Source organism: Mus musculus, chromosome 4 (assembly GCF_000001635.26).
Source record: "Mus musculus strain C57BL/6J chromosome 4, GRCm38.p6 C57BL/6J".
Lineage (NCBI taxonomy): Eukaryota > Metazoa > Chordata > Mammalia > Rodentia > Muridae > Mus > Mus musculus.
Window position 1 is genome coordinate 139,407,034 of NC_000070.6, and position 14,182 is coordinate 139,421,215.

General features: G+C 49.0%; 1 protein-coding gene across 1 annotated transcript in view; it reads left to right on the forward strand.

Moving 5' to 3' along the window:
- The window catches only part of Ubr4 (ubiquitin protein ligase E3 component n-recognin 4), a 108,875-nt gene that overhangs the window by 26,375 nt on the left and 68,318 nt on the right, over positions 1 to 14,182 (forward strand). Inside the window, exons 19-36 of the mRNA NM_001160319.1 lie at positions 680 to 962; positions 1,507 to 1,642; positions 1,806 to 1,885; positions 2,640 to 2,768; positions 3,055 to 3,237; positions 3,374 to 3,496; positions 3,589 to 3,818; positions 5,593 to 5,714; positions 6,379 to 6,476; positions 7,310 to 7,467; positions 7,967 to 8,176; positions 9,520 to 9,621; positions 9,823 to 9,923; positions 10,158 to 10,356; positions 11,369 to 11,557; positions 12,135 to 12,198; positions 13,346 to 13,537; positions 14,048 to 14,118. Coding sequence (NP_001153791.1) covers positions 680 to 962; positions 1,507 to 1,642; positions 1,806 to 1,885; positions 2,640 to 2,768; positions 3,055 to 3,237; positions 3,374 to 3,496; positions 3,589 to 3,818; positions 5,593 to 5,714; positions 6,379 to 6,476; positions 7,310 to 7,467; positions 7,967 to 8,176; positions 9,520 to 9,621; positions 9,823 to 9,923; positions 10,158 to 10,356; positions 11,369 to 11,557; positions 12,135 to 12,198; positions 13,346 to 13,537; positions 14,048 to 14,118 — 2,670 coding nt within the window. The remainder of the gene's footprint in view (positions 1 to 679; positions 963 to 1,506; positions 1,643 to 1,805; positions 1,886 to 2,639; positions 2,769 to 3,054; positions 3,238 to 3,373; positions 3,497 to 3,588; positions 3,819 to 5,592; positions 5,715 to 6,378; positions 6,477 to 7,309; positions 7,468 to 7,966; positions 8,177 to 9,519; positions 9,622 to 9,822; positions 9,924 to 10,157; positions 10,357 to 11,368; positions 11,558 to 12,134; positions 12,199 to 13,345; positions 13,538 to 14,047; positions 14,119 to 14,182) is intronic.

Below are 14,182 nucleotides of genomic sequence, written 5' to 3' on the forward strand. Positions count from 1 at the left end.
TTAGATGGACTTTTTTTTTTTTGGCTGTTTTGGTTACATAGTTAGGCTTCAAAGCAGTTTGTTTTCCTAAAAGGCTTTGCTCTTCTATCCCTCAGCCCAGGATCAAATGGCTGTAATGTTGGATTTTCGAGATCATAGCCCTCTTTGAATGCCAGAGGGCCACTGTTTTTCATGGCACAGTCGTTCAAGAAGGCTCTGAGAGCTAGGGATGGAGGAAGGGCTCCTTATGAAGCACAAATCTCTTTCCTAAAAGCCAAAGGACATGCAGACAGTTGGCTGTGCTCACTCCTTTTTGTATAAAGCTCCCTGACAAGTTCTTGAATATTGTAGCATCTCCTTTCCCTCTCCCTTTCCTCCTGGGTCCCACTGGCTTAGAACTCTGCGCCCATGCGTGTGTGTGTGTGTGTGTGTGTGTTGTTGATCACTTGTGTCACATCATTGTTGTAGAGGTCAGTTGGTTCGTTCTTGTGATGTGAGACCCGGGGTTGGGACAAGGGGTGGCAGGCTTGGTGGCGCGAGTCTTACCCCCACTGAGCCATCCTCCTGGCACACATCTGACTTTTGGCTTCTCTGCACCAGTTTTGTTCTTTAACTTGTTCTCCTCGCAGCATTAGGAGTTGCGGTCTTGGGGCTTTTCTGGGGTCTCTCCACCAGATATGTTCCCCTTTCTCTGCTCTAGGTTTTTAACTACCATGAAGCAGAATGCACTGCAGGGGGTGGTGCCCAGTGAGACAGAAGACCTGAACGTTGAGCACCTGCAGCTGCTGCTGCTCATCTTCCACAGCTTCTCTGAGAAGGGCCGCAGAGCCATCTTGACCATGCTTGTGCAGAGCATCCAGGAGCTGAGTGTTAACATGGAGGTGCAGATGCGCACTGCACCGCTGATCCTGGCCCGCCTCCTCTTGATCTTTGACTACCTACTTCATCAGTACTCCAAAGCCCCCGTGTATCTGTTTGAGCAGGTGAAGACCCACACTCTCTCCTTGTTCTCCTGCCAAGAGCTCCATTCTTTGCAGGCAATAAAGTTTTATCTGTGGTTGTGAAGGCTTTATGGGTAGAGCTACCCAAGCCTTTGGAATTGGCCTTTCTGTTTGGTTTGGAGTGGTAACCAGGGTCTACTCAGTGACGGCTGGATGATGGCTATGTTCGTGTTTTTTTCTCATCTGCCCTGCATTTCCAGTAGCAATAGTGTCCTCAGCCTTGCCTCTGCCTCATTATTAGTGTCTGAGGCAGGGTTCCGCAGTGAATGCCTTCGTTACAGTCTTCTGTGAATACACACAGGAGGGTGGTTAAGAGGTGCTGTGCTCAGCAGGTTTTAAACTAGTTCATGGAGCATCATCCCCCCGATGCACTATAAAAAGTGCTTCCCAAAGGAAATTACAGAAAAATCTTCAAATTTTCATGCTCATTTGATGCTGTAAGTTTTGATATTGCTAGATATGTTATTATCCCTGGTGTGAATATTGGTGACTGTATATCCTTACCTCAAATGTCTGTGTTTCAAAGGTGCAGCACAATCTGCTAAGTCCCCCTTTTGGGTGGGCAAGTGGATCCCAAGACAGCAGCAGCCGCCGAGCCAACACTCCTCTGTATCATGGCTTCAAGGAAGTAGAAGAAAATTGGTCCAAACATTTTTCATCAGGTCAGAAGGAAGATTGTCAGCAAGAGGGTGATGATGTACTGGTCTTTGTTGGTGGAGGCTTGGTGACTCTAGCAGGCACTTTGGCCCCATGGGTGGTTTAGAAAGTTTTAGACATTGACTTCCATGTGCCTCATGCTTGTTTAATAAGGTCATCCTTTTCCAGATGCGGCCCCACAACCCAGGTTCTACTGCGTCCTGTCCACAGAGGCCTCTGAGGAGGATTTGAACCGGCTGGATTCTGAGGTACTGGGAATTTTGTTTTTTCTGTCTTTTTTTCTTTCTTCTTCTCCTCTTCCCTTTTCCCCTCTAAGAGTTAGAATCCTTCTGTATGCTATTAAGGTAGCTGCAAATGCCTGAGGTAGGCCACACAGTCATCCTGCCTCAGCTTCCTGAGCAATGGGGTTATAAGGTTTGCCATGCCCTGCCCTGCTCAAGATTTGGAAGCCATTTTTACATGTGGGTCAGATGCCCTCCATTCTCCACATGTGGGGCAGGCACTCTCCTCTCTGCACATGTGGGACAGCCACCCCACAGATGCTAAGTTAGGGATAGGTAACATCTTTCTGTTACGAGGAAATTTGGCCTGTGTTAGCCTTTGAGTGTCTAAAAGGAAAATATCAGAAACTTAAATCAATTAGTAAAAATGGTTGCTGTCCTCTGTCATTCTAAAGCCTGCCACTGTATGCGTGTATTAATACGTAGGCTTAAGTGAGAAGGGAGCCCACAACTGCCAGTCTGCTGCAAGAAGGGACCAGTTAAGGATGAGATGGGATGTTTTTATAGTTAGGAGGCTAAGTTTTCATGTAGGGCCAGGAGGAGTAAATGTTTCAATATGAAGAAAAGAATTGTCATTTTTTTAAAAAAATTTTCTGAGACAGGGTCATTGTGCAGTCCACTGGCCTAGAACTCAAAGAGATCCCCCTGCCTCTGCCTGAGTACTGGGATCAGAGGTGTGTATCAGCACACATGGATTGCTTTTGGCCTTTGTTGCTATTAGGCATGTGAAGTTCTTTTCTCCAAGCCTGTCAAGTACGATGAACTTTATTCCTCACTGACTACCCTGCTCGCGGCTGGATCTCAGCTGGATACAACCAGGAGGAAGGAAAAGAAGAACGTGACAGCCCTGGTAAGATGGTGGACACTGGGCGGGGCTGGGTGTGGATGTGTGGTGATCACTCATTCTATTGAAGTTTCCTCTGGGCCTGAGCTATGTATTTAGTGTTAGTTTGCAAAAGCAACTGGTTCTATAGCATTCTATGTAGTTCTCATGGTTGACATTGAGAGAGGCTCTAGCAGGCCTCTCAGTTCACAGTAGACACAGGTTCTGCCTGGAAGTCTGCCTTTGGAACACTTGTTACCTTAGGGAGATCTGAGCGTGTCACATGCTTCCACTGCTCTGTTCACCTCCTCAGGAGGCCTGCGCCCTGCAGTATTACTTCTTGATTCTCTGGAGGATCTTAGGAATTTTGCCACCTTCAAAGACTTACATGAACCAGCTGGCCATGAATTCACCTGAGATGAGTGAATGTGACATCTTACACACTCTGCGATGGTCGTCTCGCCTCCGGATCAGTTCCTATGTCAGCTGGATAAAGGTGCCAAAGGGGAGCTCAGCCTGCTGTGGGGGAGCTTCACAGGCCATGTGCTTTGTCCTCTGGGGGCTTCTAAAGTTAATGAAAGCTTTGCACTTTCCAGGTTGTTTTTCCTAACTCACTCTCTTGCTATCCATAGGATCACCTTATCAAACAAGGCATGAAGCCCGAGCATGCGGGCTCTCTCATAGAACTGGCTGCCAGCAAGTGTAGTTCAGTGAAGTACGATGTTGAGATTGTAGAGGAGTACTTTGCCCGACAGGTATGCTGTTATTCTGCTGGCAGCGACAGGACTGGGCTCTGCCAGAGCCTTTCGGCACAGTTAACTAATTAACATCCTGGCTGTTCTTAAAGATCTCGTCCTTCTGCTCCATTGACTGCACTGCCGTCCTCCAGCTGCATGAGATCCCCAGTCTGCAGTCCATCTACACCCTGGATGCCGCTGTCTCGAAGGTCCAGGTCTCTCTGGATGAGCACTTCTCTAAGATGGCCGCAGAGACCGACCCCCATAAGTCATCTGAGATCACCAAGAACCTCCTTCCAGCTACGCTGCAGCTCATTGACACCTATGCCTCGTTCACCAGGTGTGGAGACCCGCACTCTCTGAAAGATCCCTGTGTCTGTGTGTATCCTTTTCTTGTGTGTGAACTTTGTGTTTTCCCTTTGGTGCAGGATGTGAAAGGGCGCCAGAGAAGTTTCAGTCAGCTCATGAGTCCCAGGATGTCTCATTTTTATAATTTTACCAAGTCCTGTGCAAGTCCAGCTCTGGGCTGCAGAGAGGCTAGGTTTTTCTGAGCATCTGTTCTCTGTGGGAATGAAGCCCTTGCAGGCCTTGATTTCATGGACCCAGACCTAGGACCAGTTGTTGATTCTGTGTGAAACAGTCTTACTCTGTGGTTTCCTCTGGAGCTTGTGGCAGTCCTGTGGTCTTAGCCGCCCAGATGTGGGCTTGCAGAGACAAATATTCCTTAGTGGGTTAGAGGCGATTTCAAGCTGTTCTCTTTCTTCAGCAAACATTGCAATTTGTACATTCTATAACTCTTGCTCAGCAGCTGATAATTAAAAATTTAAAGTTAATTTTCAGTACATACAAATTGGAGATTACCAACAAATTGAGATTCTCGGTTTTCCCTAAATTGGAACTGGGAGACTCTGTCTTCAGTACTTGGAAAGAAAGGCAGGAGCATTGAGGCCTGGTGGCCTGCACTGCCAGTCTTAGCACTGGCAATCTCAGCAACAAGAGGCCTGGCAGTTGACTCAGCTGCATGCGACCTTGACTTTCTGCTCTCTGTCCCCAGAAGTGCCTGTGAGCAAGTGTGAGTAGGCTGGCAACGCTGGCCTCAGCACAGCCAGTCTGGTGGGCAGGGAGCAGCTTGTCCTTGTAGCAGGTCCTGTCTGGCCATCTCACTGACCATCTGGTCCCTGGCATCTCATTGTTCAATTCCTGTTCTATGGTGATTATTCACTGATAGGGACCTGGATTATTGTAACTTAAGAAATCCCATCTCTTAGTGTCTAATGCCTTGTATATTAAGGGCCGTTGCTGGAGGCAACTATATTGAACAAACATGAGGCATAACTAGATACGAAATGCCCTACTGTGTGCCAGGCATCGTTCTGGATGTTGGTGTGCTGTCGCAGTCGTGACTAAGCATGGGCCTGCCCTCTGTAGAACCTGGGCTTCTGTCTGCCCCCTGGGCCAGTGCTTCCCCAAACTGAACCGCTGCTGGGTTTTCTGTGCCTAATAAGTTGGGAAATGCTTTATAGATTAATGCTGAATAGGCTTTGTTTTCTGTTGTTTATTTCTACATCTATCTATCTATCTATCTATCTATCTATCTATCTATCTATCTATCTATCTATCTATCTATCTATCTATCAATCTGTCTGTCTGCCCATCCGTCCATCCATCTGTTTTTTTTTTCAAGAAATAGTTTCTCTGTGTAGCCCTGGCCGCCTTAGAACTCACTCTGTAGACCAGGCTGGCCTTAAACTCAGAGATCTCCCTATCTGTCTCCTGAGTGCTGGGATCAGAGGTGTGTGCCACCATTATCTGGCTTACTTTTTAAAATACAGTGTGTGTGTGTGTGTGTGTGTCTGTTGCTGACCTTCCAAGAAGGGGAAAGAGGAGAGGCATATTCAGGATCCTATAGATTTGTTGGTCATGGAGTCATGTTTTGGGAGCCTTTCTAAGGGTGGGCTGTTTGGGAAATAGTTGCTCAAGAAGGAGCTGGCACTGTGTCTTGTCCTTAAACAGATTGGAAACAGATGCAGGGTCTTCGGCTTCTCTAGGGTTAGTTTCTTCTGAGCATTGTGGGCCCTTATTCCTATAGCTTTTCCTTCCTCCTTTCCCTTCAGAGCCTATCTGCTGCAGAACCTTAATGAAGAGGGGTCCACTGAGAAGCCCTCCCAGGAGAAGCTGCATGGCTTTGCAGCTGTCTTGGCTATCGGCTCCAGTAGGTGCAAGGCAAACACACTGGGTAAGTGACCACAGTGACCACAGTGCTTCTGGGCGGTGACAGTAGTAGTTCTTCACTCCCTGCCTACTCGCCTTCCTGGAGCCACCTTGACTGCCGGGCATTTCTGTGGGTGTATCTGCTTGGCTCTTGCAGTAACTCTTGAGTAGTTTCTCCAGTTTACTTACAGAGAGACGGAGGTATAGGACAAGTTCATTACTCCTGTGCAGTCAGTGAAGCTGAAATCGAAAGCAAGCGCAAGCAGCTAGTTCTTCACTTTTGGAGTCTCACAACTGCTTCCCTGAATGCAGTGCATGGGGATTCATGATCCCTGCCCTCGGGATTTGACTTGTGGGGTTTGGGAAGGGGTTCAAAGCACTACTTCTTCTGAGACTGGGGTGGAGGCAGCAGGGCTGATGGCGACTGGACCTGGCGTGCTAAGATGCTTCCCTCCTTTGTTTTCGGTTGTCATCCTTACTTGTGAGATTAGACCGTGACTGGTGGGAATGAGAGCCCCACTGCTGTGATTGGTTAGCTGCTGGGTAATTAGCTGCGTCTTAGACATCATTCGGCTGCTGGAATAGCCATCTCAGCTGCCTTAGTAATGGTTCTGACATATGGGGCTGCTTTAAGCACTCTAGCATTCCTTCTTCTTGCGATGATTGCTCATATTTACTGTCGCCTGCAGGACCAACTCTAGTGCAGAATTTACCGTCATCAGTGCAGTCTGTCTGTGAGTCCTGGAATAACATCAATACCAATGAGTTTCCCAACATTGGATCCTGGGTGAGTCCCTTTGGGATCCAGGGCTACTACTGAGTGCTAAACCACTCTACATGTTCTACTCTTCCTCTTTAGGCTTGAGCTGGCTCCTTGTAGATGATCTCTTGTTACCATTCTGGCTACAGCTGAGTCAGTAGTCAGTGTGTTTGATTCCCCAAGTGTTCTCAGGCGCCCTTTGCTTTGCAGTCCATGTACCAGAGCACAGACTGCTGTATTTCTCTGAGCCTTGCCTATGTCACCCGTGAAACTCTGGTTCCGTGTGATGTGAAGTTACGGGTTAGGCTACACGTATGTTAGTGTGTCATAAACTCTCTGCTATGAGTTTGTGCAGCAGAGCGCAGCAGACCTTCGGCTTTCTGAGCCATCGGTGCTGTGGGGTGCTTGTGTCTGTCCCACTCACACGGCCTCTGCAGACAGATTATTCTTTCCTTAAAGTTCTTTAGAGAAGCGAGGTGTGATCTCTCTTCTCTTGGCTTCACAACTGTGACCTATGGATAGCACCTAGCAATGTTCCTAAGGACAATTAATGTCCGAGTAGTGAGGGCCAAATGCATTGCAAAGTCCAGATCCTTCCTAACGATTATAGACGAGCAGTTTTACTGTTACACGCTCAGATCAATTGAAGGGATTATCAAGTGTTCGTTGTATTTATCTGTTAACCTGTTCTAATGAAATTAGGCTGACTCCTCCCCTCAGCTCAGTGCCCTCAGGAGCCTGTGGACAGTGGAGTGGAGGCGGCTGTTTGCAAACCTTAGTGAGGCCCTAGCGTATGGTAGATTTTTTTCTAATTTGTGTCGTTGGATTTTGTCCATTACACCGGATTCTTTTCCTTTCAGCGCAATGCATTTGCCAACGACACCATCCCGTCCGAGAGTTACATCAGTGCCGTGCAGGCTGCTCACCTGGGGACTCTGTGTGGCCAGAGTCTGCCCCTGGCGGCTTCCCTGAAACATACCCTCCTCTCCCTGGTCAGGTTGACTGGGGATCTGATTGTGTGAGTACTCAGGGCCTGGAGCCCAGGCCCCTGTGTCCATGGTGGGTGTGCTGTCTTGTGGCTGGAGGAGCAGAGTATAGTGGAGGTGATAGTAATTTTACTCCCAAGTGTTTGCTAGAATCAAGGAGTAGGGCCGGCCACCAGACGTAGAGTTTGTCTTCCTGTACTCGGGTCGCAGGGGAATCATGTTGCATTGCCTTCCAAGTGGTCCAGATTCCTGACTGTTCTAGAATTTCCAAGGATGGATTGCTTTCTCTGGTTTTAGTTTCTTTTATTCTTATTATGCATATGTATCTTACTTTCTAAGTGAATTGTTATATGGAAATGATTTTTGCTTCTGACAGTGAGGGGGAATATGAAATGGTATGGGTATATGCACATAAGAAATAGCTGTCAAAGAGGGAAAAAGACTAAACTAGAAGCTCTCCACGGTTGGCCAGCCCTGGCCTTGTAGCATTTCAAGACAAGTCCCTTCATTTTCTCCATCCCCTGGACTCAGGTGGTCAGATGAGATGAACCCAGCACAGGTGATCCGGACTCTGTTACCGCTTCTCTTGGAGTCAAGCACAGAGAGCGCTGCTGAGATCAGCAGTAACTCTCTGGAGCGCATCTTGGGACCTGCGGAGTCTGATGAGTTCCTGGCTCGTGTGTATGAGAAGCTGATCACGGGATGTTACAACATTCTGGCCAACCATGCAGATCCCAACAGGTGAGCAGGTGAAAGAGCTGTTGTAGCTGTTACTCCTGCCACCATGTTGGTGATGACAGCTCCTTGGTACTGGGCTTCTGGGCATCCTGTGCTCATGTGGAAGTGTGGGAAGAGGTCCTGGGATCTGCTGCAATGACTGATTCTTAGGAACAACTGTTGAGAGAGTGGAATGTTAAATGTCGTATTGGGAATGTTAGATAAACGAAGTGAGAAAGGTTTGCTGGGGTTGGGGCACAAGGGCAGGAGTGACACTCATGCACATGTCTTGTGACTGTTGAGATGGGTGGTCGGGGGAAAGGAGGCCTTTGATTTGCCTCATTGGGCTACGCTGTGGGGATGCACAGGACCCTTCTAGGAACTGGTGCTTTCTATCTCCTCACTGTTGATGACTTGCCTGCCTGTCTGCCTGCCTTTTTCTTTCCTCATTTGCCCTGTCCTGCTCTGTGGCCAGGCTGCTTTGAACTTGGTTTCTTCTTGCCTTAGCCTCTGCGCTACCAGATTGTGTGTCACCATTCCTTTAAACAACAAACACTTTTGCATGGGTGTGCACTGGTGTCCTGTGGGGCCCGAGGCCAACACTGGGAGTCTTACTGTTCATTCTCCACCGTGTGCCCCTAGCCAGTGAGCCAGGGCCTGTCAGGTGAGCTGGGCTCAGGCTTTCACTTGGGCAGTCAGCCAGGCTGCTCCTATGTCCAGCCTTGTCTCCAGCATCCTGGGCTGCAACACCCACCAGCATCTGTGTGGATATTGGGAGTCTGAACTGTGGTCGTCACTCTTGTGTGGCAAATAGTTGACACATTGAGCATTTCCCAAGCCCCTTCTTCGCTTTTCAAACGTAGGCACTTAGGTGACTTCTCTCTGCAGGAGTGAGTCTCCCAGACTCTCTCTTCTGAAAACAGTCCGATGCCAACCACAGCTTTCGCCCAGCTTCAGATGCCTTTCCTCTCTTTATTCATTTTTATTTCTACTTTCCATTTTGAGATTAGGTCTGTCACAGAGTTCCGGGCTGGCCTGGAACCTGTGATGCTCCAATTCTGCCTCCCATGTGCTGGGATTGTAGGTGTGGGAGCTCACACCTGCCTTACTGTTCTTCTTTATTTTTCCCAGGAAATAAGGTAGTAAAACAAAATTGAGGTCTTGCTCTTCTTGGGTTAAACATTTATTGAACTTGAACTATATGTCAGTGTTTATGTTAAATGAAGACAAAACAAAACTTGAGGTGTTTATCTCAAGTCTAGTCATCAACATGTTCTTCAGAGGCAGTCGGGAGGGCTCTGAACTGTGGTCTTGGTCCTCAGTGGGCTGGATGAGTCCATTCACTGAACTGTGGTCTTGGTCCTCAGTGGGCTGGATGAGTCCATCCTGGAGGAGTGTTTACAGTATCTGGAGAAGCAGCTGGAGAGCAGCCAGGCCCGGAAGGCCATGGAGGAGTTCTTCTCTGATGGGTGAGCACTAAAAGTGGGGCTGGATGTGCCAGTTCAGCTGCCTCGCGACCAAGGAGGCCTGCTTGAGTGTGTGTCTCCTGGGGAGCCATAGCTTGTGTGGGACCCACAAGGGACCATTTTCCCCAGGGTGAGACTGAAGCACAAGCAGGACTTCCTAAGTGAGGGTTGATGTGGGTTTCTTGTTTCCCCCTCACCTTGCAGTGGGGAGCTGGTGCAGATCATGATGGCCACAGCCAATGAGGACCTCTCTGCTAAATTCTGTAACCGAGTCTTGAAATTCTTCACCAAACTCTTCCAGCTGAGTGAGTGACAGCTTTTGGTAATCTTCTTATGGGAACTTTGATGTCCGGCTAATACTGTGCCTAGCTTCTGCCTGAATTTACCCGAAGCATGACAGTCCTAACAAGTGTAGAGAATCCTTCAGAGAAAGTTGGGAAAGATGCTGCAACTCCTGAGGCCTTTTCTCTTCTGGTGTTTGCCCCTTCCTAGGAGGTCTGTGCCTTCCTCACTGACAGAAGACTTTTGTCTTGTTCTAGCTGAGAAGAGCCCTAACCCGAGCCTCCTTCACCTCTGTGGCTCTCTCGCCCAGCTTGCGTGTGTGGAGCCGGTACGCCTGCAGGCCTGGCTCACCCGCATGACAACATCGCCCCCGAAGGATTCTGACCAGCTGGAGGTCATTCAGGAGAACCGGCAGCTGCTGCAGTTACTGACCACGTACATCGTTCGGGAGAACAGGTAGGGAGCCTGTGTGTGTTGTCCGCAGGACAGCTGTGGCTGCCTTCCCTTTGGGCATTGCACACCGCCCCATTCTAGCACTGTAGCGTTCCCTTTGGGCATTGCACACCGCCTCATTCTAGCACTGTAGCCTGCCCTTTGGGCATTGCACACCGCCCCATTCTAGCACTGTAGCCTTCCCTTTGGGCATTGCACACCGCCCCATTCTAGCACTGTAGCCTTCCCTTTGGGCATTGCACACCGCCCCATTCTAGCACTGTAGCGTGGCTTCTTGAGATTTACCCTGGAGAAACTTCGGAGCTGACTCGGCCTGTCACTTGCTACCTTACTAGATGTCTTGTGCTGTAGTGGTTCAAGTCCAGTTCTGAAATTGCTGTGTTTATATGTTTAATGCTTAATTTATAACACTAGTTCTAATTAATTAAATTTGTACACTGCCAGTTTCATGCATGTTTTTAATACATTCTGATTATTCTCCCTCACATGCTTTTAAAATTTTTTATTTATCTATCTATAGACAAGGTCTCTGTGTATATAGCCCTGGGTGTCCTAAAACTCACTCTGTAGAAAAGGTTGGCCTTGAATTCACAGGGCTCTTAAAGACATTTTGTTTATATTTCATTTTATTGTGGGAGTGGGAATGCTTGTTTGCCTGATGTCTGTGCACCACTTGTGTGCTGTTGCCTGTGGGAGCCAGAAGAGGGCGCTGGGGTCTGTGGGACAAGAGTGACAGGTGGTTGTGAGTTGCCATGTGGTGCTGGGACTCAAACCCAGGCTTTCTGGGATAGTATTGGGTGCTCTAACTGCTGAGCCATTTGTCCAACATTCCCACAGAGTCTCTTTTCTCCCTCCTCCTACCCCTACCCCTGCCACACACAAGTTCCTTCCCCATATTCAAATTAACCACGGCCCTCTGTGTGACCATGAGTTTTGAGCTGACCGTTTGTAGCCTGGTGTCTTGAGCACTCTTAAAAATGAAAGACTATACTTAGAATACCTTTTTTTTAATTAGCCAAGTTGGAGAAGGTGTGTGTGCTGTGCTTCTGGGCACCCTGACCCCCATGGCAACAGATATGCTGGCGAACGGTGATGGGACCGGCTTCCCTGAGCTCATGGTTGTGATGGCCACTCTAGCCAGTGCCGGGCAAGGAGCTGGCCACCTTCAGCTTCACAATGCTGCAGTGGACTGGCTGGGCAGATGGTAAGAGGGACTTTACCTGTACTGGTGTTCTGTACTTAAGAGGAAGGGAGGGACGGAGGGAGGGAGGGAGGGAGGGAGGGAGGGAGGGAGGGACGGAGGGAAGGTCGTGTAGCTTACTTCCTTCATAAGTCAGAGTTAGTATAAAGTAAACCTAATTTATTTCATCCTGCCTATCTACTGACACACACACATGCACGCATGCACACACACACACACACACACACACACACACACGCACGCACGCACGCACGCTCGCTCGCTCGCTCGGCATGCACATAGGTGCACATTCCTTTGAGACTGAGTCTCACGAAGTCTTAAACCCAAAATCCTTATCTCAGCTTCGCCAGGGCCAGGATTAAAGGCATGTGTACATGTCTAGGTGTCTATTATTTTTAGTGAAGTTTCCTATTAATGCTACTGTTGGTCCTAAGACCAGACCAATCCAAGCCATGTCAACTCCATGCGGCTTAAACAAACTGGCTCCCTTCACAGTCTCACAAGTTGATCGGAGGCCTGTGAAGGTGTGGCCTTCCTTTGGAGCCTCAGTGATTGTGACTTTCTTTTTCCTTTGGGGCAGCAAGAAATACCTGTCACAGAAGAACGTGGTTGAGAAGCTGAATGCCAATGTAATGCATGGAAAGGTAAGGCGGGGGCAGCTGAAGGCAGGCCGGGGAGAGGGAGTCTCTGTGTCTCTGGCCTACAGAAGACAGGCTGCAGCCCCTCAGTGCCACACTTGCTCCGCAGAGCCCTTCCTAAGCACAGGGACTTACCTGTTGCTGCCTTGGGACGGTGTTCTGGGGGTCCCAGGTGGCATCCTCAGCCCCACCGTTCTTGTAGAGCTCTGCTCTGTGCAGAGGGGCTCGAGGGTGACACAAGTTTTAGGTCAGGCTCTTTCCTTGACTCCGCACTCCCAAACCTAGCAGCAGGGTGGTTAGACTGAGGGCAGGCTCTGGTCTCAGAACCCCAGGACGTACTGATGACTCCTCTCTCCCCCCCTCTTTCCTACTAATTATTGTCCATTTGTCAGAGTGAAGGGGCTCCTGGGACTTTAGAAATCTGAACCTGATATTTGACTATCAGTGGTTGCTGGTATTTTAATGCAACCATTTAAAATTTATTTTATTTCATTTTTAAACTTCTTTCAGGCTGGCCTTGAACTCAGAGATCCACCCGCCTCTGCCTCCTGAGTGCTAGGATTGAGGGCATGTGCCACCATGTCTTGCTTTTTATTTGTGAAGCGTGTGTGTGTGTGTGTGTGTGTGTGTGTGTGTGTGTGTGTGTGTAGTGTGTGTGTGTAGTGTGTGTGTGAGCACGTGCTTCAGCTCAGGCTAGACCCCTGGAGCTGGAGTTACAGGCAGCTCAGGGCCGCCTGGTATGGACGCTGGCCACTGAACCTGGGTCCTCTGTAAGCACCATGTGCTCTGAGTACTGAGTGTCTCTCCAGCCTCTGTCCACTGGGCTTTGAAGAGACATACAGAACCGGCTGCTCTGGTTTGCAGGTCTCTGGCAGGGTGAATGCTGGGAAACCCTTTCAAGCCACTCTTGTCTTGAGGGGCCTCAGTTTCCATCTGTAATCCATTCTTCAAATTCACTCAGACTTAACGCAGAAGAGTGAGCAAGGCCACAGGAGTTGTTTGTATCTCTCTGAGCCGCTGTGTGCAGGCCATGGAGGAGCTGTGGGGCTGTATGATGTAGTCTTCCCTCTCTGCCTTGATACTGACCTCTGGTCTCCAGTCCTGTTAGAAAGTGCTTGACACGAAAACTAACGCTTCCTTGTCTCTCTTGCAGCATGTGATGGTCTTGGAGTGCACATGTCATATTATGTCTTACCTGGCCGATGTCACAAATGCCCTGAGCCAGAGTAATGGTCAAGGCCCAAGCCATCTGTCAGTGGATGGGGAAGAGCGTGCCATTGAGGTGGATTCAGACTGGGTGGAAGAGTTAGCGGTGGAGGAGGAAGACTCCCAGGCTGAGGACTCTGTAAGTGCTCTAGGGAAGGGAATGGCTCTTCAGCCTGTCCAGTGTGCTCTGGTACTCTGCCTCCTCGGTGGGCTTGAGGACGTTGAGTCCTGCTGCCTTCTTCCTGCTCACAAGGCTAATGCAAGAGTCTGCGGCTGTGCTTCTCTAGCCCTGCAGAGCAGGCGCGGAGCCAGTCTCCTGCTGAAGCAACTTTTCAATAAGTACATGTCTTTCTTCTCTCCGGAGTTACTTGTTCTGCTTCATCCCATACAAGTTTGGGGAGGGATGGTGGGCTCTTGAAAGTATTGAAGGTTTTTGTTGTCTGTCTCCCCCGTTCCCTTTCTTGTCGACAAAACCAAAAGAGGGCACTTGTAATTGTGGGAAGCTTTCAGATAGATGGCTACTTCAGATCAGGGCAGGCTCCCATTAGACACGGGTGTCTCTCCATGGAGTGTTGGGGCAGGGGTATTCCTATGGGACCTTGTATGGAGAGGGACATTTATGATTAAAAAGATCCATTAATCTTTGAAGGATGAAGATTCTCTTTGCAATAAGCTGTGTACCTTCACCATCACACAGAAGGAGTTTATGAACCAGCATTGGTGAGTTCCTTTAAAGTGAGGGAGGCTGGGCCTCCAGTGTTGTTGCGTGGGACTTAGTGCTGAC